General features: G+C 38.1%; 1 protein-coding gene across 1 annotated transcript; it reads left to right on the top strand.

Annotated features, from left to right (window-relative positions):
* The first annotated feature begins 236 nt into the window (after nucleotides 1-236).
* Nucleotides 237-26,948, top strand: LOC128484567 (guanylate cyclase soluble subunit beta-2-like). Its single transcript, XM_053461010.1, has 17 exons — nucleotides 237-340; nucleotides 917-1,085; nucleotides 1,471-1,544; nucleotides 5,405-5,499; nucleotides 7,495-7,655; nucleotides 9,075-9,174; nucleotides 11,588-11,769; nucleotides 17,730-17,841; nucleotides 18,024-18,127; nucleotides 18,800-19,016; nucleotides 19,213-19,533; nucleotides 21,196-21,344; nucleotides 21,705-21,851; nucleotides 23,086-23,240; nucleotides 24,279-24,496; nucleotides 24,587-24,697; nucleotides 26,399-26,948. Exons 2-17 carry the CDS (start codon nucleotides 1,083-1,085, stop codon nucleotides 26,539-26,541), a joined length of 2,292 nt encoding a protein of 763 aa, XP_053316985.1. The 5' UTR covers nucleotides 237-340; nucleotides 917-1,082; the 3' UTR covers nucleotides 26,542-26,948.
* The last annotated feature ends 1,033 nt before the right edge of the window (nucleotides 26,949-27,981 follow it).

Raw genomic sequence — 27,981 nt, 5'->3', positions numbered from 1 at the left:
GAAAAATAAATGAATGCAATCTTCAGCTGTGACTCTAGTGACATTGCTGAAGACAATTATACACAATGACAAGATGGGAGTCTAATGTGTCTGCTTCTCCTGTCTGATGTCTGGAAATGGTTTTATAGATTTTATGGATTTTATTACAAATCTGAAATATATCTTTATAGCAGAAAGTGCTTCTGCATCACAGTCTAGCAAGGAGATCAGGGTGACGCTGCAGGGAGAGGACATTCCTAAACCATCCACAATATGACAAGGTGTTTGGAAGGATTGCACAGTTCTGCTGTTTTCCTCCCCCTCCTAATCCCTGATTTTAAATAGCTAGCTCTTTAGACAGGTAGGTAATGTGACATGTATCACTGTAAATTGTCACTGTGTTCTATTGCATGATTATTGTTCCCATTGATTACTATTACCAATGAAAGCAGATGGGGGAGAAGAACGCATTATCCACATGTCAAAGGATCTCCAGCAGACTGTGACCTGCATAAATGGCTTAGAATTGAATGAAAGGCATCACCGTGAAGGAGATATTCCATCTCCTCCTGGTAGGAACACAGACTGCTTGTGCAGACAGCGTCAGTGTCTAAAGACAAATGAAGAATTTCAGCACCACCAACTCTGGACAGAGACACTGAAATCAAAGAAAGCCACCCCAACAGATGCTTTCAACTGATTGCCTTCCAGAGACCTGCACACCCATCGCAAATCGGCGAGAAGGAGCTCCTCACCTAGACAGAACCTCATGGATCTTCATAATCTTCACTGATAGATTACCTTGGAACCAATCAATAGCTACAGGATTGCTGTGGGATCCTACCAGAAGTTCACGTGGGAGATCATTGATGCCTGACCTACAACATGTCTGATCCCAATAATTCAAGTATGATCAACCAATTTTGATTGTTTTCAGGTCACAATGAGATGGCTTTAATCGACTATGTGGAATGAAAATGATAGAATGCAAGAGAACGACCCAAACCTGAAGATTACTTTATTGGGAGATGGACGTATGGGGAATACATTAATCTGGATCTTGTATTCATGTGCAGAAGAGGACACAGCAAAATAACCATAAAATGGTAAGTCTTAAAAAAGACGTAGTGTGTGTTGTTGTTGACCCATATAAATGATAAGTTAAAGGACAAATGGAGCAGGTGCCCCATAACTATAAAAGAAGAACTGTATTCTGTAAAAGAATCACATCAGTTAATGTGTTTATGCTGCATGCTGACAGTTGCCTAAATAGAGTTGCTTTATACAAAGTGGTATTTCTATTGATTTACAATCCCAATGAATACATTAATAAAAATCTGTTTCATTTAGGGATTTTTAACATTTAACCTTTGTGTGCCTGCCCATAATGCATGTATTCTGATTTATACATTGTAAATTATATATGTATTGCATCCACAATGTTAAGGTTAGTGTTTCATCTCTAAGCAAAGGTTTGTCCTTTTCTTTCAGTATGGGTTTATTAACACCTGCTTGAAGTCTCTGGTGATAGAGAAATATGGTGAAGAAACATGGGAATTACTAAGGTTATGTGTGATTTTATATTTATTACACATATTATTGATGTTTTGAATGTTTTTTACATGCAGTTCCTTACACAGCCACCAGGGAACGTCAGACAGGATTAAACAATAATTGGATCCTTTATTTGCTTCTTCACACACTGATTCCCTTTGTGTAAAACTGTTGGAGAGGACTGAATGGTTCATATTGCGAATGATGTTTGCGAAATGTGTTAGGGATACTTGGGCCACTAGGCTGGACTTATTGCCAGGTCTACTCTGATTGTAGATGTTGCTGTAAATGCTCCTTTGATATCAGAAGGCATGTCTGTAGCAACGATGGTTTGGAGTTGCCTATTTTAAAACACTCCATGCCTCAAGCTGTCAAGAGTCTGTTTTAAAACACGCCTGTCATTTACAATCTATCCGCTTGTTTTACCAGTTTAAATGGCCAGAATGCTGACATATTGGATTTTGGTAGACGTGCCCATGGCTAAAGTGACTATTACTATTCTTTGTTGTGGGATTTGATAGGTATGATATTGAATATACGCGTGACATGCATATTCCCAGAAACAATGGATGAGTTCAGTGGGTATACAGTAAAGGAATTTAAAATGTGCTGTTAGTACCAGCTACGTATCATCTTATAACAGATTCTATGACATTTTCATTGATGTAATGAGTTAGGAGGCCCAGCAGAGACAGCACCATGTGACTCCGGTGGATGTGGCTGCTTCGCACTCCTTGCATTGGGTAGCTGTGTCTCAGATGACATAAATCCCATTATATGTTGTCTATTCACTGCGTTTGTAGAAGGACTGAATTTGAGCTTTCAAATCACAGGGTTTACATGATGAACATAGTTGGGAAATTCACATGTATGTTATCTAGGAGGTCTCCATTTAGGATGTGTAAGGAGTAAAGGCAGGGCTGGAGGATAATCTATGAGTACTCATAGATTGACAGGAAAAGGGACAGAAATGAAGGAATGTAGAAAGAACCCCTGGGGAACTGAGCAGAGGGTAACTAGCTGCCATTTCTGGAGACTCCATATCACATATGGAGAGTTCCTGGTATATTAAGGAAGACACAGGCCCAAAGGTTTTCTCATTGAATAATAAGTTAAACCTTGAAAGGGCATCTCATTGATGTAATATGGTATCAACCTAAGGTCTCAACTCAACCACAGACTCGCTGTTTAAGGGATAAGTTCCTATGTCTGCTACCTTGCTGTTCTTTAGCTACCAAACCCACCGCACTCCGTCCATGTTATTTCATTAAAATTCCAAACTGAAAACCATTTCTCCTCGGCTCGCAACACATGTAATCCAAAGCCTCCGCATCGCCCGACCACTCTGCACTTTTTATTCATTTTTATTGTTATTTGTTTTGGGTTTTTTTTTCTGCTAGAACTGTATAATTATTCCAATTAGATACTAATTCTATTTATGTGACCTGTATTCATCGATTATAACTCTCTTATGGAACTGATATAGGAGGCCATTTCATGAGTTATATATTATACATATTGCAATTTTTTTATTATGTATGTGACACCTTAAATCATGGAGCACTTTGGATAAACGCTATTTAAGAACAGACGCAACCTAGTGTATGACTAAGCGTCATTTTTGGTGGTGAAGCACGTAAAACGTTCACCTACAGGGTAAATTCATGTATTTCTATACGTAGTCTGAATATCATTTACTCTGGAGTTGTGGACCCAAATCCTGTCGTTTAATTTTTGAAGCATATTATTTCATTGGCAATCAATGAAACAGAAGTCGTTCCAAGTCATTAGAGACACAGGTCATGAAAGTGAATACGGAGCCCAAGAATAAGAGTAAACAAGTGTCAGGGACCCCAAGTTTTATGGGACTCACAGTGACCAAAGATTTTTATGGTTATAAGTAACAATTAAGTTACAAGGTTACAACCAACTGATAGCCACAATCAGTAATTATTGTTAACATGCAATAAGGAATCTTTTCTATAACACCTGTTTGCATTCACTGATTTTATATTTTTGTGAGCTTTTAAAACACTATCCAAAATCTGTCTTCACAATAAAATATACACATATTAGCCTAAATTTAACATCTTAAATCTGGGTAAGGCTGGTCCACAGGGCAGAGTGCCAATTGCCCCCCAATGCTGGTCCAAAATTCTTCAAAGTCTGCTTTGGACTTGCCAACTCGTGGAGGTGAGGGGTGCCGTGGGGGCCCGTAACCTGACATTACGTGGCAGTGTATGAGCAGCCATGAGGAAGAGCTCCAAGAGTGTGAGTAATGAGGTGTTATTGTGTGTTATAGTGAGTGTGTGTTAGTGTGTATTAATCTGAGTGTGTATATGTGAATGTGTATGCATTATAGTGAGTGTGTATGTGTGAATGTGTGTATTAATCTGAGTGTGTATGTGTGAATGTGTGTATGCATTATAGTGAGTGAGTATGTGTGAATGTGTGTATGCATTATAGTGAGTGTGTATGTGTGAATGTGTGTATGCATTTTAGTGAGTGTGTATGTGTGAATGTGTGTATGCATTATAGTGAGTGTGTATGTGTGAATGTGTGTATTAATCTGAGTGTGTATGTGTGAATGTGTGTATGCATTATAGTGAGTGTGAATGTGTGTATGCGTTATAGTGAGTGTGTATGTGTGAATGTGTGTATGCATTATAGTGAGTGTTTATGTGTAAATGTGTGTATGCATTATAGTGTGTGTGAATGTGCTAGTGTGGGACACCCGGCAGGAAGGCGCTAGCCTCCCCTGTCTGAAATGGTGTGTTTTTACATCGGCTGGAAACCAGCAATAAAAGTAAAAGAATAAACTCAGTATCAGAGAATAACGTATACAGGTAAACAATGAATGGTTGCAAACCAGAAACACAGATGTTACCCTAAAGATACTTCTCTGGTGGATCAATCAATCAATCAAGTATTAGCCCAGTTGGAGGTGAAACTTTTTGTTAGGCTTACATAAAAAAGGTGAAGAAGACCTGGAAACAGAATTCCCCTCATGCCATATGTCCTCTTTCTTAATGGCCATTTCTAGCCTATTTTGCCAGTTTCGTGATTTTTAGGAGGAGGGTGGGTGCCTAGAACAGAACTCTTAATAAATAAATACTTTGTGACTACTGAATTCTTGTAATCAGCAAATATAAAGCTAAGGGCAGGGAGGCAACATGCATTATTAGATGCGGCAAAAGAAACACAGAGGGGAAAATGCAGTGTGAGGAAGTTTTACATGACTGTTAGATAGATAGAAAAACCTCCTAGCAGAAGTGGTAGAGCCTTTTACAGTGAGGGGATTTAAACATACAGGGGACAGGCAGAAAGCTATATTGAATCTAACACAAGGCGAAGGATTGATTAAGGTTTGAGCCTTTATATTAGGAAAATTGTGCAGACTAGATGGGCGAATGGTTCTTATCTGCTGTTAAATTATATGTTAAGCTAACCATATGTCAATATGACACCTTAGGAAAACCTCGAAACATCTTAATTGCCATTCTGGTGCATTTTATGAATAAATAGTACTAATTTCACTAAATAAACTTAATACTGTTCAGATTTCACATATAAAGAGCCTTGAAACAAATGCACAGCTTATGTAAATAGACCAATATATCCTAAGCGTCGCGGCTTCCATCCAGTATATTGTAAGTATACAGGGAATGGGGATGAAGGATACATTCTAAATATATGATACTATTGTTTTCCATTATCTTCTAAGGCACAAGATTGTATAAATGTTGAAACCATTAAAATGTCGTTGTGGAAAGATAGTAAATTTCCATATTTTGGCATCATCATTTCTTATCCGTGTCTGATTGTTGAAAGAAATGTTTGTTCATATAAATGATTCATGTTGTTCGTACAGAATTAAAACAGGAGTGCAAGACACGTTTATGACATATGAAGTCTACAAAGATGAAATAACATTGCAGTTAGTTGACAAGGCCTGCCAGATGTTGGGTAAGTCGGACTCTTACTCAGATATGATGTTAGAAAGAAAGACTTAGTAAATTGGATATTGCTACTAAAATATGATGGTCTAATGACACAGAAAATAACACAAACAAAGGAAATGTATAGCCATGTAGTTTTGTACAATAAATCACTGTTGTGTGAAATTTTTTGAACGATGGGACCAAACACCGGAGAGAAATAATTTTACCGCTTAATTTGAAAAGTGCGGTAAATCTGTATGACAGACCTTTCCTGTGATGTACTATCGCTGTGTGTACATGTAGAGTAACAATGCTTTCGGGAAGCCCATGGGGATCGTGTGTATAAGTATACATACACAGCCAGAAACATCGCAAGTAATATTTAAGGGCCTAAAACTCATATTACTCCCACTGCAACTTTAATTGTTCTATACACTCTATAAGCCCCTGGAAAGTACACCCGCCATACCACTTGTATACCCCATAGACACCCAAGAAGTGAAAAGCATAGTCCAATGCATTTAACTGCATGCAAATCACTGTTTGTATGGGAGTTAGAAAATGGGCCTTCTGTCTAGTTATCTCCTCCTTCTGCCTGTCTCTACTGAAAGCAGAAAGCATACATAAATATGCTCCCACTGTATCTAGTAGATGGGTTTGGCTTACCTAGTCCAATACAAAGTAGATACAAGCAGGGGGAAGAAAATGGGACAAGACCCCAGTATGCATTAAAATGGGGAGTTGCGTACCCATTAATTTCTCTCATTGAGTATTTAGCTTCATAGCAATGTGTTTGTAGCCCCAGCTAAATCATCCGCCTAGCTGCCTGCACACATTTTAGCATCATGAAGTGTATTTGTCTTAACTGCCCATCTTATGACTTTTATTTCACAAGCAGAACATGTTTTATTATTTCAATGTTCCAAGTCATTTTACCTCGGCACGTTCAGTAGCCAGTAGGGGAAGAACCTTTTATAATAATAATATAACATGAAGTGCCTGAATGCCATTCCTTCTCTTTATTTCCTCGTCGGAGACAAAAAGAGTTACTTAATGTGGAGGAAAAATCATGCAAATCCTGTAGAAGTCAGTTAAGATGGCTGCTCTTGCGGGCATAGAAATAAAGGCAGTTTCTAATAATACAATATAGGGGTTATTTTCATCTTAAAGTATCATTATGTCTTGGAATTTGGAAAAGCTACAAGTATACTTTAAAGCCAGAAATTCCACAAATATAGTTTAAATCTCACTTCTTGGGAAAAATTATATTTTTAACAAGTTTATCATTATAAGTTTAATTTTTTTTTACCTCCTCTCATTCGTCTGCATTCACCTAATTTTCCCATCTATAGGATATCACAGTAGAAAGCCCCAACATCTATCGTTTGGGGTCACATTGAAATGATTTGGCTTTTGAAAGAAAAGCAAAATATGTCCATTAAAATAGCATGATATGGATCAGAACTACAGTGTAGAGACTGTTAATGTTGTAAATGACTATTGTAGCAGGAAACGGCTGTTTTTTTTAATGGAATATCTTCGTATTCCATCAGAGACCCTTTAGAACGCTCCTGTGTTCCAATGGGACATTGTGTTCACTAATCCAAGTTTAAAAGACTAGTTGATCATTATTAAACCCTTTTGCAAATATGTTACACATAGAAATGTCCTTGTTTTCCATGAAAACAGCTAAGTAGCCCCAAATATTTTGAAAGGTAGTGCATATATATATATATATATATATATATATATGTACATTTTTTACCTTGAGCATCTCCAGAGCTGTCTACTTGACCCCAGCTCAGGCTGACAGCGTGACAGGCCATGTGGTGTCTCGGACCATTGACCCAGAACTCTAAACAGACCTGTAGCTGGTGATCGAAGCCTTTGGGAGATGACGTCCAGTACGGTATTATTCACATCACACATACACTGGGAAGAAATACTTGTTTACGCTGGGTAAAGTGACATATGGTATGTCTGTCTGCTATACCTGTAAAATAAATATGTTTTTCTAAAGGTGTTTCACCAGAGGCTGTGCTGAAGCAATTTGGCGAGTATTTCTTTGAGTTTTGTAAAAAATCTGGATATGACCACATGCTGAGGACATTAGGTGGAAACCTGTATGAATTTATAGCAAACCTCGATGCTCTGCACAGTTATCTGTCTCTCTCCTACCAGGTAAGTGACGAGATTACTGATCAGTATGGCCTACTTTCTGTTTACTCTGACGAAGACCATTTTGGCCCGAACGTTTGCTTCACAAACTCATTTTTATTTCATGGTGTGTGAGCGCTGTAACCTTTCTTAATTAATTTACTTTAATTAATTTCTAATGTGTTGGAGAAGCTAGGGGATCAATCTCTTTACCTGTTGCATCTCAAATCAATATTGTTCCTCGGTTCAATTATGAATTATTCGTGTGAACCTACCAATACCTTTATGGTTGTATCATGGAAAGGGAATACTGCGCCATTCTTTTGTCAGCATAAATAGTGCATGTGATTTATGCACTACCTGTAACCTGCAAGCATTTGCCAAGAAAGAGCCAGTCTAGGGCACATAAGGGACATCATGAATACATGATCAAAAAAATTCTGAATATAGTTAATATATTTATGAGAATGCACATTGCATCCGCCTTTGATCTGCCAGACTACATCTTTCCAGAACATTGGGCCTGGACATCTCATTTCTTAATAGTATAATATGATTTATATGAAAAAGATAAGTCCTCTGAACTAGAATAAATGGCTTACTGTAATGTTGACTTAAAAGTTCCTCGTCCTGCACGTAGCCAGTTTTAGGTTGTTATGAGCCGATGTGGATGAGGGCCCCATCCTTTACCCTAAACGCGGCTTTGAGCAATTTCTGAACTTAGATTACTCAAGGTGATTGTCGTGCCTTTTATCAGAGATGAGGAGCATTATCCTGATTTCCCAAGTGATGGGTATGACTCTTTAACCAGGGCCAGACCTAATGTCTCTAGCACCCTGAGGCACCGTCTGTGGTGGCCCCCTACTGCATTAATTTGCTTACAAACATAAAATGGAACCTAATTGTAGCAAAACATGTTACAAACATAAAATAGGACCTATTTGTAGCAAAACATGTTACAAACCTAAAATAGAACTTAATTGTAGCACCTGAGGTGGCCACCTACAGTATACGGTTAATCCAGCATGAGAACATCAATGGCGTCAGTCCCATTTTATGCCCAATATGCCTAAATAATTGTATTTAAATAACTCATATGTGGGTTATACATATTTTACCAGATATTTCATGGCTGTTACAGTGACACTGAGTATGTTCTAGAAATGACCATGCTCTAGATACATTAAAAAACATAGTGTTAGATTTTTACTAAAACCAACAAAAGACGCTGAAATGTGATTAGTCAAACTTTATCATGTCACCCAGTCAACATTTACACATTTACACATGAACATGGCACTGGTGTCATATTATACAGTATAAACATTACAAACACACACTTGTACATAGATGTGATAGATTAATGGATGGGTAGGCAGACACACATGACTGGAAAGCTAACATTTGCTCACGGTTACTATGGTGAATTTGTTTTATCTACAGGCTATGAATGCCCCATCTTTTAGAGTGGAGATGAATGATGATGGATCCATGCATTTACATTATTATTCAGACAGAAGAGGCTTATGCCACATTGTTCCAGGTACAATGCATTTTAACTCCAATACATGTGATAATATTCTACTAATCCTATTTGGCGGTGTTTTGGATTTGCCATGGAGGCAAACCATATCCCAATCAGTTCCGCTGACTTAGTGCCTTCTCATTGACTTATTCTACATTCCCCCAAATTTTCTCCACCAACCTTGGTGGAAAGCTAGCCATTCATGACATCATGTAAAGGGAGGTTTTGACATCTGGGACCGTATACAGAGGAAGGTCCCAGTTCTACTGCCAGTATACCTGTTGAGGTTTAGGTCATATCGCCGAACTGCATACTGCACATGGGCATCCACGAAAATCTTCCTGGGGGTGCTAAATACTTACCCTCAATGGGACATTGTATCATCTGAATGATATAAATCACTGGCACTGCCGTCGTTCATATTCATTGTTGATGCTGTAGTAGCCCCACTTTACAGTACACAGATAATTCTATTATTCCTGCTCTGGCTACCCTTGTTTGGGATTATAGTACTGCTCGATGGTGATCTCCTGAGAGTAGCGCAATGTCACGTCATATCTAGGAGCACACTGCCAGTGTGGTCATGCCACAGCGGACCTGGTTTTTAAATGAAATTGTAGGCAGAGGAGCTTGAAATAGATTACCCCTGCTGTTGTGCACGTTGCCCAGTGCCATCTCTGCTCGGTAGGATAAACTATTTAATTATTCTAAACGCCCCTGTCTTTTTTTGATCAAAGGGTGAAATTTAAGTCAGAAAATTTAAACCCAGGGGGACATGGCACTGAATGTGGTATTTGACATGCCATATAACGTGTTATTCCATTGGCACACTAACATTTTTTACACCTATTAATCTGCACATTCTCACTGGGATAATTAGACTATAATTCATAAAACATATATTTTCCTGGATTCTGCTGTCCTTTACCAAGAGTAGAACTTAAAACAACACTCCTTAAAAATGTGCGTGCGCATAGAAAATACAGTCTCAATATTACCTTAAATAGCCCTGAACTCTGATATATGATTAGTCTCCCAGATGAACAAAATACCTTAACAAATGCCCCAGGGCTAACACCAAAATGTACCAAAATGCCCCCTCCTGAGTCATCTATGTCAGTTTATATCTAGTATGTATAATAAATAGTGATTCAGTAACTGTATAGTTGCCAAGTAGGGATCTCAAGGGCCAAATTATATCATAAGGGCATATGGGGTAGCACATGAACACGGCCTCTTTAAGTTAATTCTTGTTTTGTATCCGCAATTAAAAAAATGATATTAATGCACTTAATTTCTCCTCCTTGAATGGCTCATATTTTATGGCATGCTGTTGTCTCTGCGGTAGTCACATGGCAACACGGGGTATATTCATTATTTATTGCTTTAATTAGGAGAATAACTGCCATGTAAGGCATTTACTGGGTTGTTGTTCTCATTGTTGTGTCACTTATTTTACTTTTTAATGTTAACAACTTCATTAGAGTTTCACAATACAAAGCTTTAGAACGGTCACCTTACAGGGACTGTAAAGCTTCCTCAGAACGAATCACTCACGACGTGTCCTGAAAATATGTTTATCTCTAAAATAGATCGTTGAGGCTTCCGAGGTTTTAAGCAAAGAGGACAAAATAATTACTAACTTAAATTTATCAGTTTTGTCACTGACAGGAAGATTTCCATGCAGATTGTATGAATAGGAACTTGAACATTTCATAGAATTACTGGGCATTATATGGAATGCCGAAACAGCTTAGGCAAAGTATGAAATGTTGGAATAAATAGGCTTAAACACAAAAAGTTTATTCAAGATAAAAAGTTAAATTAAATGTAAAAATTTGTAATGATTTAATTATTTCCATCAGCGAAAATTATCATTTTCGTAACCAGCCTTAATCATGGGTTTATTTCCTTCTGCTGTATGTTTCAGACAAAATATTAAAATAAAATCATTAAAAAAATGTATTTATATGCATCACCACTATTCCAAAAATGATTAATGGCGCTATTGACAATAATGCAGTGTCGATGGTAACTATTCCAACAATAGTTAAAGCACAAATATAGAACCACTGTAATAATATAGATTTTTAAAATTATGTAAAGTTACAATTTCTGTTAACTGTCTAAGTGACTTGTTTTAGTAAAAGTTGACACAGGCAACATTAATTGTGTTCAATTAATCCAGAAAACCTGTTTTCAAGCATTTACAGAGCATTTATGTGGATTCTATATAATGATGGATTTTATGTATATATATATACATACATATATATATATATGGTCCTTAACTTTCTAGCACAATGGCGGGTTTGAAGAGGTCGCTTTGATTCCATTGATTATATCTATAATTATTTTCCTTACGGCTCACAAGAGAATCCTTGTCACAACAAGTGATACTAAATATGTCTGTTTTGTACATTATTTCTAGGTATCATGGGGGCAGTAGCAATGGATTTTTTCAAAACTGAAATTTCAATGGAAATAGTTAGTCAAATAGATGAAGAAGAGAGAACAGGGAAGAAAGAACACATTGTGTTTCTGGTCACTCAGAGGCCAGCATTTCCACCCAAACCCAAGCAGATACCTTCTTCCCATCAAGTTAACAAACAGGTATTCCAATAAAAGCAACCACGTACATGTTTATTACCAAATACCATGCCGTTATGTTTCATATTTTCAGAGCATAAAGCTGGAAAATTCTTACACTCCTCAGTTGTGATTTTTATCGATTCTATATATATATATATATATATATATATATTTTATCTGTTGAATATCTATTGTGAGGATTCAGAAATCTTAGCAAGGTCTTCATCAGTTCTTTTCTATAGCTGTATTAGTTCAGGTGTGCAATTATTAGGTAAAATACCCAAACATACAGAAAGGACTGTCTCTAGAGCCATAACACCTGACTGGTCTGCCACGGCTATTAGCAAAATCAGTGCGCCTTCAATGCGTTTTCCTCTCAGTTACCAGGAGAAGAAGAAGGTCCTGGGTTAGATTTGGTTATGGTTGGACAACACTGTATGACCTGATCCTTCTGAACTTTTATGTCACTTTGCTACCTGTGGATAGCTGTTTATATAACCGAGCTAAGCATTTCTAGGAACATTTTCTGCTATTTATACCGGGCACTATGGAGATTATCAGGGCAGAAAAATACTGTGATCCACTCTTACCCAGCAAAAGCTGTGGGATTCTAGAAAACAGAGATATCAGGTGAAGAAAGATGAACAAAGGGATTTGAGTGCCAAAAATGGGACTGATCCTCTTAAAGAGAGACACAAGTCTCATATTATAACATGCTCAAAATAGCTGTAATACTTCATGACAGTACATTGATTTATATAGCGCCAGCAGAATCTGTAGAGCTTTACAATCAGAGCTGTAGGATAAATTTGAAATCACAAATAATATCTCGCTTTTGTGAGCTTACATTCAACAAGCTTTGTAGTTTATTTCTTAGTACCTATGACACAGTAATTTCAAATGCCTTAAAAAACATACATTTGTGTATAACAAACCTGCAAATGCTAATTCAGGCCCAAAGTATTGAGGTGCGTGCTATTAACATTTGTACAGATGACATTTGAAAGGCTACAATGATTTAGGGAAATGTTGGCCAATAAATTAATGAATAAGACCGAGTAGTGCCAATTCTTTTGTGTACATCTCGTTTGCTCTCTCTCAACTCAAACTGTAAGATGATCAGTGAAAATGTTTATTATTTCAGGAGAGACGACATGGCATACAAATTATTATCGGGAAAAAATGTCAGACATCTCTGTTTCACATCAGTGTTTCTGAAACATTGTAAACAGATGCAATCTGGGCATCCCATGTGCTGCACATTCAGCGCGCTTCTTACACACATTGTAGGCTAACTAATCACCCAACAATGCATAATTAAACTTGTGACACCTGGGTCCCTTTTAGATTTATTGGCATTATTGGCTCCTAACATTAGATATTTTTAGAATGCGTGTTTTGTTATTTCTCATTGCTGCACTATTTCCATTTGATTTGGAGTACGGATTTGGCTTTGAATTTCAATATAGTGAATCATTTGTGTATCAAATGGAGTGAGCTAGAAACACATTGCGCAATACCCCAAAGCCATCATAAATGGAAAAGAAATGCAGAATATATTCTGCTAAATACATATTTCATTTTTGCCTCACCAACCTTCCCAGGTTAATATGGAAGATATTGATGAAAGATATAGGGTAGCTTGGAGCTCCAGATGGTAGCAATGAGTACTGATATGTTTATGTTGAATATTAGTGATAAATGGCCTGCATTTTGTTACAATGATTAAGCTTGAACATACAGTACAAGAATATTCACCAAGTGAGATGAGGCTTGTCTATTTTTTGCACACAAACGGAAGTTACCCTGCACCCCAAAACCCCAAAAAACATTATTATACAAAATAATGGGTTCATTATTAATGAATACTGTCATAACACAAACATCTAGGTATACAGATATACTAACATACCTCCATCGCATACCTGTGTGGGACTCCGCTTATAGAATTTTTCTAGGAGCTACAGATGTTTGGGGATATTAGTGTGTTATAGTGTTTTGCAGTCTTCAAAGTCCCAATGATGTCTACTTAAGCATTAGAAAGAATAATTACTGTAATTTATTAAATTCAGTGTAAATTGTGTCAATAAGCCATATAATATACATGGGATGACATAAAACATCTTTGTATCCCCTTCACCCTTAAAACAAATGTGTCAGAATGTATTAATTTGAAATATTGGGAGCTATGCACATAATCCGCCATATTGGTTTTCTTACTTTACCTTTTATACACTTATGGTATGGTACCTAACTTTTGCAAAGCAATTTATAAAAGTGCAAAATGAAAAGCACAATATTCCCCCGGCATTACAAGAATAGATTTAATATTTATTTTCAGCACTGATTTCAGATATTAAGAACAAAGTGCTGTATTTTTCACTAAAATAAATAGAATGTTCCTTGGAGAGTTCTGAGCATGAAGAGACGCTTGGACAATCTCTTTTTACCCCAGCAGATGTCTTCTTCATGCTGAAGTCCTGCTCCCAAGGGACTGGTATTGTGATGCCACTGGACAGGGGTCTCTATGCATGGGCGTAGGAACCCCTAAAAATCTGGGGGGGATAGCATTTTTTCTGGTAGGGTATACCTGACCATTTCACCAACAGGGACTTTATGACATCACATTATAAATACATAGAGATTAATATGAAGTTGGTCCCCCTTTGCCTCTATAACGGCTTTCACTCATCTGGGAACGATTTCCACAAGATTTTGGAGAGTTTCTGTGGGGAATTTTTGCAGCCATGCCTTTATGGGCCTTGTTTTGTACACTGGGGCAGTCATGATGGAATAGAAAAGGACCTTCCCCAAAACTGTCCCCACAAAGTTAGAAGCATAGTGCTGTCCAAAAAGGTATATCACCTACAGCTCATAAAACGTTCTACTGGATGAATGGGAGAAAATTCCCACAGAAACAGAAAAATCTTACAACCACAGATGGACCCCACTGGACACGGCCACAGAGACTACTATGATGTATTGAAGGATCCATCTAAGACTCCTAACACGTCATGCACACAGGAACATATCCACACACTTAAACACTTGAATAACATACACACGCACACAATAATACACCCCAAAACATTCCCACCCTAATATACCTAGACACATGCCCACCATAACACACCTGGAAACATACTATCATACCCATAAAAACAGATGTGCACAATAACAAACCCACAAACATACACTATCACACCCAGACACACATTCACACACATCATTCACTTACTCTGCCTACCCCTAGATTTAACACGTGGCGCTTTGTATTAGTGATGCCCCAGACCAAGTAGCACCCCGAAATATTCTCTTGTGTCCGAATGCTGTGACATACAGTGACACACATACTCATTTTAACCAGAAATAGGCCTGGATTTAACCCTAGGTGCCCCTGAGTTAAACATGTGTTACAGGGAATCATAATCTTCCCTTTAAGTACGACATGCCTGCTCATACACACATATACACTATCCATACACACATATACACTATCCATACACACATATACACTATCCATACACACATATACACTATCCATACACACATATACACTATCCATACACACATATACACTATCCATACACACATATACACTATCCATACACACATATACACTATCCATACACACATATACACTATCCATACACACATATACACTATCCATACACACATATGCACTGCCCTTACGCATGCCTGCCCACAAAAACACACACATACACTGCAATTGCCTGCACATACACACTTGCCAGTACTCACACATATGCACTACCCTTATACACGCCTGCCCAAACATACATAAACTGCTCACACACACACACGCCTCCCCATAAATATACACTGCCTTTGCACATACTTACACAGACGTATACACTATAAGACAAATACACTCCTTATATACACACACATATACACTGCCCATACAGACGTACACATATACACTGCCCATACAGACGTACACATATACACTGCCCATACACACGTACACATATACACTGCCCATACACACGTACACATATACACTGCCCATACACACATACACTGCCCATACACACATACACATATACACTGCCCATACACACGTACACATATACACTGCCCATACACACGTACACATATACACTGCCCATACACACATACACTGCCCATACACACATACACATATACACTGCCCATACACACGTACACATATACACTGCCCATACACACACATACACATATACACTGCCCATACACACGTACACTGCCCATACACATATACACTGCCCACACACACGTACACATATACACTGCCCATACACATATACACTGCCCATACACATATACACTGCCCATACACACGTACACATATACACTGCCCATACACATATACACTGTCCACACACACGTACACATATACACTGCCCATACACATATACACTGTCCACACACACGTACACATATACACTGCCCATACACATATACACTGTCCACACACACGTACACATATACACTGCCCATACACATATACACTGCCCATACACACGTACACATATACACTGCCCATACACATATACACTGTCCACACACATATACACTGCCCATACACACGTACACATATACACTGCCCATACACATATACACTGTCCACACACACGTACACATATACACTGCCCATACACGCGTACACACGTACACATATACACTGCCCATACACATATACACTGCCCATACACACGTACACATATACACTGCCCATACACATATACACTGCCCATACACACGTACACATATACACTGCCCATACACATATACACTGCCCATACACACGTACACATATACACTGCCCGTACACATATACACTGCCCATACACGTATACACTGCCCATACACGTATACACTGCCCATACACGTATACACTGCCAATACACACGTACACATATACACTGCCCATACACATATACACTGCCCATACACATATACACTGTTTTGCACATCAGACCGCCCCCTCGTTTTGCACATCAGACCGCCCCCTCGTTTTGCACATCAGACCCCCCCCTCGTTTTGCACATCAGACCCCCCCTCGTTTTGCACATCAGACCCCCCCTCGTTTTGCACATCAGACCCCCCCCTCGTTTTGCACATCAGACCCCCCCTCGTTTTGCACATCAGACCCCCCCTCGTTTTGCACATCAGACCCCCCTCGTTTTGCACATCAGACCCCCCCCTCGTTTTGCACATCAGACCCCCCCCTCGTTTTGCACATCAGACCCCCCCCCTCGTTTTGCACATCAGACCCCCCCCCCTCCGTTTTGCACATCAGACCCCCCCCCCTCGTTTTGCACATCTCTTACCTTTCTCTTCTTCTCTTCTGCTTTCTGCTTGCTCTTCCTCCTCCCCTTCTGGTGGTTTGCCGCTCTAGTGCAGTGCAGCTGCGCAGAGCTGTTTCTGCTGAGCGCCGGGGCTGGGATATAAACGTCATATCCCATCGCCCGGCACTCAGTGACAGACAGCACACCGGTAAGTGTTGGACTGGTTAGGGAAATCCCCAACCAGTCCTGCACGCTGCAGCTGCTGATCGGGCAGCTGTGCACCGAGGGCACTGGGGGGGATTGCTCTATTATCGGTCCCCCCCGCATGATTTCCTGGGGGGGATCTGTCCCCCCCGTCCCCCCCGGTTCCTACGCCCGTGTCTCTATGGACATTTCTACTTGCATCAGTCCTAGTTCTTATACAGGTGTGATCATTTAAGAGAAAAATGAAATAATAACCAAGTTCCAGTAAATTAGAGTAATAGTTAGAATTTACACTTATAATTGCGGACACTACACCAACAAGCTCACTACAAACATAACACACCTTTGCATAGTGGGTGAGAAATCAATAGTTGACGCAATACCATTGATTTCAAATTATGATCAGACTTTGTCATATTTATGATGTTTGACTGTGGATGAACTGAGTTTTTTTGTATTCCTATCCTTGAAATCCATTTACAGGACATTGAAAAGGCATTTAACAAATTTAGAGACAGAACTAACTACGTCTCAGTATGTCCTATAAAGAAGAATCACTGGGGAACACTACGAGGAATTGTTCAGCTTGGAAAGGGTAATATTTTTAAGGCATTTGCTTGTCTATTGCTCTATCTATCTATCTATCTATCTATTTAAATTGTGGCCTTGCGTTATACAATGTATTGGGAACAATAAATATGATATATTGCTTTAATTTTCTTTGCATTGCGTGTATTTTGGTAAGGTAAATTCACAATTTTACACATTTGTTTTTAGGTAAAATGCTAAGGGGATTTTTACCGGTTTATCCAAATAACCTCTGGGTGGATGTAAAAACATTTTGCAATGGACTCCCTTTTCATATAGTGTTCGACGAGGAGGTAAGAGGCTCTCATTTGAACAAAAATAGTGACTTTTAGTTTAGAATAATATGAACAGTGGATCCATTATGTGATTGTATTCTTCCTGTAGAAGAGCTAACACACATTGGGCCCAATTTAATAACCCATCTAAACCTTAATTGGTTTTAACGAGATGAATAACATTTGGTTTCCAGTTCAATGACCCATCTAATATAACATTGTGTAGGGTTTTTAACATACATGTAAAGGTAATATTTTTCTCATATCAGTGTCATGTTGTACCGAGGGCATCTGGGCATTTGTATCACTTTTGCAGGCGATTCCAGATACTCTGTTAGAAGATACTGTTAGTTAAATAGATCACAGGTGTACTTAAAATTCCCCTGGCAATTTTTACAAAATACGCTTCTAGAAATCGTTAAGAGGTTGCTTAATTTGCTGTGGCTTCAGAAAAAGTATATTAAAGAAACAATTTGCTTGGCTAATTTACCAAGCACTAAACAACACAGTCATCAGAACATTAAGTCCCAGACTCAATTATTGTGGACATTATAATTAGAAAGTTTTGAAAAAAACTTATAAATGATGTATTAGAAACCATTCTGTGTGAAAGACAGTAGGTATAATAATTACCATTGATTTTTTTGTGTGTTTATTTACTTTCTAATGTCCTTATGTTTAAATTTGAAGCTTAGGATAAAGCAAGCCGGTGTGAGTATTCAAAGGATTGTCCCAGGCATCCAGATAATGGGAATAAGACTGGATCAGTATTTCAGCACAGTGCATCCAGAAGTCACGTTAACAATATCTAACATCCGAAAGTTCATCAATAGTCAGTTTGTCTTCCGGACAAAGAGAGAGATGATGCCAGAGTCCTGGAAACATCGGCCAATGCTAGAGCTGAGAGGTATGTTTACTAAACTTCTAGAGTTTAGACATGAAAACTAATAGATGCTTCTTTTAGAGTTTATATTTAACATTCTGTTTGTTTTAATTTCTAAAGACCTATTCTCTCTCTCCCTAGTACTTCATCTTTCAATGCCGCATCGAAGAGCCCGCACAGTCATTCATATGTGTAATATTGTATATTTTCTCGTACTTAGGACAAATGATATGGATGGAAAGCCTTCAGTGTATGCTGTACCTGTGCTCACCTCTGTTACGTTCTTTGCATGAGCTGGAGGAGCGTCAGATGCATATCTCTGACATAGCGCCACACGATGTAACAAGGGACCTGATTCTGCTGAACCAACAGAGACTGGCTGAGATGGAGCTTTCCAATCAGCTGGAGAGGAAGAAAGAGGAGCTACGCATTTTGTCCAAGCATTTAGAGGAAGAGAAGAAGAAAACAGAAGCTCTGCTCTATGCTATGCTTCCAAGGCATGTGGCCAACCAACTGAAGGAGGGCAAAAGAGTGGAGGCAGGTAAACAAACTGATTTGCTGTTCCAAAGAAGCATCTAAGCATTGATTCTGAATAGCTGATGATTATTTTCAATTTCGTTTGTATATATTGACTACAAAATATATTGAGTGAGATAAATATAAACAAAATCACACTGGAATTACACATCATAAAATCTTCTGATGTCTCAATGGATAAATGAGCTCATCATATAATTTTAACTCATTATATCCCTTATATATTCTTTTTGCTAAAAATCATCTAGCCAATAGTTAAAGAGCGTTGTGGTTCAAAATAGGTAATTAACAGAATTGCTTTAATTAAACATCAATAAATAAACAAATGTGTTTAAATAAATGTGTATGTCTATTTTAGTGGGAGATGCAAGCAAAGTGGGAGGGGGAACCATGCCGACAAGGATCATTTTTCTACCAGCTTTTTAACATGGATCATAGTTTTTTTTATCAGTATGTCAGCCAGCTGATCTCATAATAGATCAGCTTCCAACATGCTGGCTTTTAAAACAATGTTTTTAAAACATTGTCCAGCATTATTGGTTAGCATGGTAGCAAGCAGCCATATTGGCTGCCTGCTCCATGTACCTGGAGAGGGATGACACTTTCTGGACTAGAGACTGCATTTACCTTTTGGGGATGCCCTAGGCTCGAAATAGTAAAGCACCCCAGAACCCTCCACCTCCATGGTCGGCATCTCCAATACAATAATGTTATATGATGTCATATCCCAGTGCACTGTATCTTAAAGATACACAGTCTATGGAGGTTGTGCTAAGCCCGCACAGCGTCCATAGTGTAAATAGGCCAGTTGGGAGCTCATCTACAGTAAAATGGCCCCACAGCCCCTTATTCCATTTCCACGTACTCCCCAAGCCTTCTAATTCTTATATTTGATTACAAACACACACATGCTTTTGTTTTCACTTTCTCTCACACTGCTCTGACATCACACTATATGTGAGCTTATCTGCTACCTGGCTCCACTCCTGCTTGTACATGGTATGTGCTGCCAGGCATCTATGGCAGGGCAATATAACTATAATTGTGTTATGCACCCCCAACAGTGTTCACCTTCCAGGTCAGTCAGGTCCAGCCATGTTTGAATAAGTCAAAACAAACCCATATGCTAGTCTGCCTCTGTCATCCATGGAGTGATCATAGAGTTCCATCTACATCTGGACAATTGCAATTACAATATTTTGGTTAGTTTGAACTCAATAGACTTGAATTGAGTTAATAGAAACAGAAACATGAATGTGACAGCCAATAAGAACCATTTAGTCTGTCCATATAAAATGTGCCTGTTTATATTGTTGTCTGACCTATGGTCTGACGTGGACCTCTGACATTCTTGTTTGGCCCTTGCTGTATACTTTTTGGAAACCTCTTATGTTTCATCCCATGACATAAGACTCTAAACACTCTAAAGATCATTCATCTAAATTTGATCAGACACACATCAGGACAAACAGTCCCTTTTGCCATGTTTCCTGATGCTTTGTACAAAACCAGAATCAAATACTGTACATGCATGATAACTGTGTTTCACATAATTGATAACTATGACGTGGCATGGAAGGCAAGTATATTATTTTGTGAAAGAAATGTAATTACATACTCAAGATGGCAATACATCACTGTTTTAAACATATTTAATTCTTCACAGGGGAATTCAAGGAGTGCACAATACTATTTAGTGATGTTGTAACGTTTACCAACATTTGTGCGCAGTGTGAGCCCATCCAGATTGTCTCCATGTTGAATTCTATGTATCTTCGCTTTGACCGATTAACCACCGTTCATGATGTGTACAAGGTATTTGTTCTTTGCCATTATTACACGTAAGTTGCTATTAAGAGCAAGAGAGAGTTTAAGTTGAATCAACTTATAAAAAATGAATAATATGAATTAACTAAATATGATGAATAGAATATAAAATATGCAATTTTTGTAACTCTGCTACTGTAGACTGTATCGCCAAGTATCTATGTACTCAATTCTAAATGACATATGAACAGTGGCATCCGTAACACAGTTTCATATAAAAAATAAACTACTTTGCTATACTTAGATATGCACATGTGCAATAAATATTGGATTTGGATTCAGATAATGCGTTCTTACAATAAAATAAAGCTGAATAACTTAAATGATGTCATGGATATTGTCTTAAAGGTAGAGACCATTGGAGATGCGTACATGGTGGTGGGTGGTGTCCCCATACCTGTCTCTACTCACGCAGAAAGAGTTGCAAACTTTGCATTGGGAATGATACTCATGGCGACAGAAGTAAGGAATCCAGTCACCGGAACACCCATTCAAGTAAGTTAACTAAACATGCTAAGTTCATTATCTTTGTTGGGCTACTGTGTACTTCTAATGTTAATGTGTCAATCAACAGAAAATATCCCAAGGCTAATAGTAATTTTAGCCACTTAGCACTTTGAAGAGCATTGTTTGGAAAAGAATAAGGTGATTAATGTTACTCTTTGGAGTTTCTTTAGGTGCAATCGTATTTGAAAAATGACAATGTATAGTTTAATAGTGCTCAAAATATCAAGTGCACTTTGAGTTAGCCACTCTTCGGACTAACCTAAAAGAATCCTTGCAGAACTTTTCAGTAAAAGAAATGTTATGATATGTAATGATATACTTTATATATGATGCCGCCTCTTGGTATTCATCTTTACTTAACTGTATTCTGGAATCAAACTTTATTGTTCTACTGTTAGACGTGTTTGTCAAAATTATGGCTATTCATTATTTCATTATTCAATGTTAGCATAATTTAGCATAAAACAGGCTGCGACCACAGCGGACTACAGTCAGTGTATAGGTGGCGGCAATCCTCTTCACAGTTTCACAGCACGGAGTCAGTATGTGTTGGTGACCGTTTAGAGGATTCTGGCTCCGTGAGCATGCGTTTTAGCAGCCATAAGTGTCCACTGACAGCCCCAGACTTCAAGTTTTATATTTTTATTTAAGCACTTTCTTGGCAATTTTGCTAGCCCAGTGTATCTATAAACCGTCGTACTTACCTGTTATGGTCATCTACAGATTTAAGGGGGATAGGTCCGCTTTAGAGTCCATATGCAAATCCATCTAACAGGCAAATCGATACTAGTTCATAATTTATATTTTAAGACGGGTGATATTATACATTCAGACACAAAATCATGTATTTGGTTAATCTTTAAATAAAATAACCCCGGGTTGTACAAACTGTACATTATTTTTTTTACAATTATAACTAATCATCGCATTAGCTGCCCCTTTTTCCACATCATGGGGACACTGTTAGAAAAAACATAGAGAAACACATGGTTTTCTATCCACTGTCTACTACTTTCCGATCTTTTATAATGTAACGTTTCTGGAATTAGTTGTTTCTGCACGATTAAAATGAATGATGTAATACAGTGGAGCCCGTGGGAGTTTTCAGCAGGCCTCAATTTTGACTGGATATACTTTGCTGTAGAATGAACAGCTCAGTGGTGGCGGAATCATTTTATATAATGGACACAATCTTTTTGGGGTTGTTTTATTTTCCACATAGATTCGAGTTGGACTGCACACTGGTCCTGTGTTAGCCGGAGTAGTTGGAGAAAAGATGCCTCGATATTGTTTGTTTGGAGATACCGTGAATACAGCTTCTCGTATGGAAAGCCATGGGGTTCCCAGTAAAATTCACCTCAGCCCATACACCTATAGGTAAAAAACACTGCTTGGAACTATTGACTGTTTTATAACCTTCATTAAAGAAATAGTCCTTTCAAAGTATTCCTTTTAAGATGATTGTTCTACAGTCTTTCTTGAAACACCCTGGAGAGCCGTTTACTCTATTCCCCCTTTACTTCATGTTACTTTAACTTGTATAAAAGGCGAGCAGGGCTTAATCCAAAACCGTGCCGCTAGCAGAGAAAGCATTACACACGCATTACACTTGTCAGTTCTCCCCGCCATGATGAAGGTAGCAACAGCCGTGAAATACCTGGAGAAAAAAACATAGATACCACTCTAAATAATGGATGCGTCATCATTTAAAGGAGTTCTAAGGAATGCTTTGCTGCTTAATAATTACATAAATAAATACATTTATAATACACGTAATCAGTTACAATTACTGATAAATTATTACTCCCTTCAGGCGCTAAATGAGGTTAATGCAACTTCTTCACTGGCCTTGGTTTGGCTCATAGGCACAGGTAGTAGACCATATTCTCTCGGGTCTTTATTACCTGCAGTAGGTGGTAGGAGTTGTGGTTGTGCATAGTTTTTCTTAATTTAGTGATTGTTTTAATGAGTTTGTTTTAAAGACAATACATTGGTACCACATCATACAACAGTGATGTGATACATCTCATAGTGACACATAACATAGGGGACATAACATACTGTAGCATGTCATATAGTTCCTTGTCAAGCATGTTTTTGTGGGCAGGTTAAAATCACATCAGTGCAAGAATGAGTTTGCAGTGCTATAGTGAAATGAAAATAGTGAGAGAATGATCAAATGCGACTGCTGTCCAGGATCTCATTGTGGGTTTCTAGTTAGAATAGTGTGAATTCCAGATTATCCACAATATGCCCCATTTCCCCATTCCATATGTCTAATCATAGTACTGTGTCCCAGGCTTCTGAGCTTTTTATCAGTAAATATGACAATATCTGTTTTAAGCTAATAAATAATTACATGTAATACACTTTATCTACTATGTGTTTAACAAACCACCATCTCTTTTAATGCAGGTGCCTTAAAAATAAAGAATTTGAAATAACTGAACGGGGGGAGATTGATGTGAAAGGGAAAGGGAAAATGCGCACATATTTCTTGATAAGGAATTTAACTGCAAAGGAAAGTGAAATTTTAGGACGTCCAGTAAAGGTAACGGATTCAGGCTGGGAACCTTCTCAACCACTGCAAGATGAATTCAGTAAGGAGAACTTGCAAATGAGCTGCCCTCCAGGTAAACCTGGATAAATTGACAAATGTGATGCTCAGTTATTAAATTTGCAGTCTATGTACAGTAAATGCAGTCTATCTTTTTTCCATACAGATGAAAAAGAAGACTTTATCCAGGAAATGCTTCCTGCCGTACCAATGCAATACGCCGATAGCCCAGAGATAAGCAACAAGGAAAGCAATCCAAATACGAAAGTATTGACAGGTACATTATTTTACATTACAATGGACCTGCAAAGAAAGTATGTGTATGATTTTTATGACCAATCAATGACATTGTGTATATGTATATATATATATATGTATACTGTATATATAAATATATACGGTTTACACTACTGTTCAAAAGTTTGCCCTCACTTACCTTTTCTCACGGGAAAGACGGACATTTCTAGTTGTGTAACTTTTTTAATGATCATTTTGCCTTTTAAACTTAAACTTGGATTACCGAAGACCAGAGTGATGCGGCAGCATTGAAGCTTAGGAGGCAATTTTTGAACCCAGCTATGAATTAAATTTGATTATTTGGTTGATTTTTTAACTAAGGGGGCGATTCCTTTTCAACATAGGGCCGGGTAGGGTTGGAAAGCTTTTCCCTTCTATACATAAAAACATCTTCTGCATGAAGAAATTGGGAAGGGGCAAATATTTTAATATAAGCAGTGTGGTCCCTAACCTACTGCATCAATGAAAATGCATTTAGATAAATATCATGGCTGTTTATTTAACTAGAAAAATGTCCATTTGCTCCCTCATTCAAAAGCTGTATGATATGAATATGTGTATTGTGTTCTTTGTTTATTTTATGTTCAGAATGCCAAGTAACATCTGTGTACACTGTTTTAGTATTTTTTGTGATCTACTGAAATATCAGTTTAGAAGACAATATGTACTGAGGATAACTCTGATATATTCTAAATCAAATGTGTGCGCAACGAACAAAATTCATTTTGGTGATTTTTTGTTTCTTGGCCGTGCACTACTGTATATCTTTGCATATGACCACATTACGTATGTATTTGTATGTGTGTGTAAGCCAGTAGGTGTAAATATATATACGTGTGTGTATTAGTATGTTACTGTGTGTTTAGGAGGAGCTTGGGGATCCCAACCATATGTCTCGCAGGGGACCTTGGCATTTTTGTAACACCACTAAGCAGAGAGGCAGTGTTGTATAAATGTTTATGTATGTGAACTTTACTGTTGTCCTAGAGTAAGTATGTATATAAAGTTTTAGTCAGTATATGTTACTGTATGGTATTATCCGCATGTATTGACATGGGGTCAGCTGATCGGAGTGGCATGGGGGCCCAGGCTATAAGCATTTCTGATGTTAGCCACACTGAGGTGTCCATGGTGGCTTGCATGCTGCCTGCCAGCTCCTCTACCAGCCCCCCGAACAGTTTCAAGTGTATTCTATTGCATGGTAAGGCCTCATTGTGTTCCAGGTTGTAAGTAGAACGAGGATGGACAGCCATTGTGACAGCTATAAACAATGTGACTTCCCTTTCCCATTGCGATATTGTATTGGCTACTTCTATCAATCACTTATTCTGTACTATCCTGCACACAATCTCTTCACACTTTCCCTGCTGATAGAACAGCAGAACAGGTTCCAATGGCACCAAAATGGACAAATGAATCATCCAATGGGTAATGAATATTCAGAGGTTTTACATTCTTTCTTATTTGTTTTGTTGGGAGTCCCTCCTCGTTTTCAGATACTCGTACAAATGCATAGATTAGGCCACACTTGCTAAAGATGAAGTTTGTATGAATCTGAATGTACAAGTCTATTCTGTATTGTGTTGTGTGTCTTCATACATGAACACATCTTGACAACGTCTATGTATTGTACTTTTTATTGCTGTGCATTTAGTAATGATTGGACAATGTTTCATTACAGGGAAACTGCAAGATTCTAGAAGAAATGGGAGCCCTCAAAGTGACCAGAAGTTTAGGGAAGGCAATCACTCTAACAGCGGAGTAGTCACAGGAAAAGGAATACAGAGCGGGAATGTTAGATCACATTTCTGCCTTTTGCTTTAACCTGTTCCCTAAGCAGGCAGGATTTAGGAGCACATGTAAGCAATGTAAATACAAGATGGCCACTGGTCTCACGATTCCAGCATCGCATCACACATGAATCTCACACAGAAATGTACCACCAGCACAGGCTGAACGCCAGCTTCCAATTACCAGATTATTAAGAAGTGAAATAAGCACTTTAATTTCAGTTAAAGGAACATCTTTAGCTCACCTGGAATAGGAATGGAGATACATCTAAAGCACACCTAGACCAAAGGCTACTGGTGAATGAGCTAAAATAAAATTTGAACAGAACGAATAGATGGGATCTGGGTGTGTCAGTTTTCTAAACGTATCTCACTTAAACTAAATGCTTTTGTTTTGTGTCAATATATAACACACAGTGTGATATGATTAATACTACGTGGCGGATAAGCCTAGAGCTCTCAGTCTGCAGTCTTTGTGTTTAGTGATGTACTGTTGATCTTCATGTTAAATGTCTATGGGGTATTAATATTTTACTGCAGACAATGACTACAGACAAAAAGTATTATCGTGATAAATGGTAATAGGACCAAATGACCAAATAAACCAAAAAGCAGTTTGGGGGGATTTTGTTTTCCAAATAAGCGGCTGCTCCTGTGTTTATATGTCTGTTATGTTGTAGCTATTTCCTAATATATACCGAGACAAGTCATTCTGTTTGATTATGTCCTATAAAGTGTATTATTGTCTATTGAAGCCCATAGCAATAGAAAGTGCCTACTTTATGTTTTGTAACATGTAATCTACTCTTGTCTGGAAATTATAGCAAAACTCTTTGTTTCCTTTATTTATGTTGTTACATATGCTAGGACCTTTTTACCTAAAAAGAGTGTCTTAAATTCAAAATGTTTGACTTTCTGATGGAACAGACACCTGTATACAACATCCAACATACAGAAAGTAGAAACTCTCACGGTGTACACCGACTACCCTTGTTGTATTACTGCGTGTAACATTTTGTAACCCAGATATTCAGTTCTGATCCTAGCAGGACACAAAAGATGAGTTCAGAGTTATGTGCCAATTGTAATAACGCCTTATCTCAACATATATTATGACAATGAGAAAGCAAGTTCATTACTGCTTCATGGGAACTTATTCCAAGTTCTCCTGCTCCTAGCCAACTTAATAAGCTCTTCTATTCAACAAGTAGTTGTAATGTTTTGGAACTGTAATGTAATTATTCCTTGGTCTATGTTCTATGTATTATACTAACCTATGTTCTATGGGTTTCCTAACCTTATCTGTTCTTGTTAGTACTTGATAATTCCTGATGTTCTGCGTAAGTGGCAATAAGGTAGCCCTATGAATCGTTTGTTAACTTGTAAATAAATGTGGGTAAAGAGCTCTCAAATATTTTTTCTAGCGTAAAAAGTTTCAATCTTCTTCCTACAATGTACAAGGTGGCTGTGTATT

The sequence above is a fragment of the Spea bombifrons genome, chromosome 3, assembly GCF_027358695.1.
Source record: "Spea bombifrons isolate aSpeBom1 chromosome 3, aSpeBom1.2.pri, whole genome shotgun sequence".
NCBI classification, from domain to species: Eukaryota; Metazoa; Chordata; class Amphibia; order Anura; family Pelobatidae; genus Spea; species Spea bombifrons.
The sequence above is the reverse complement of the archived record's forward strand: the minus strand, read 5'-3'. Positions and strand labels throughout refer to the sequence as shown.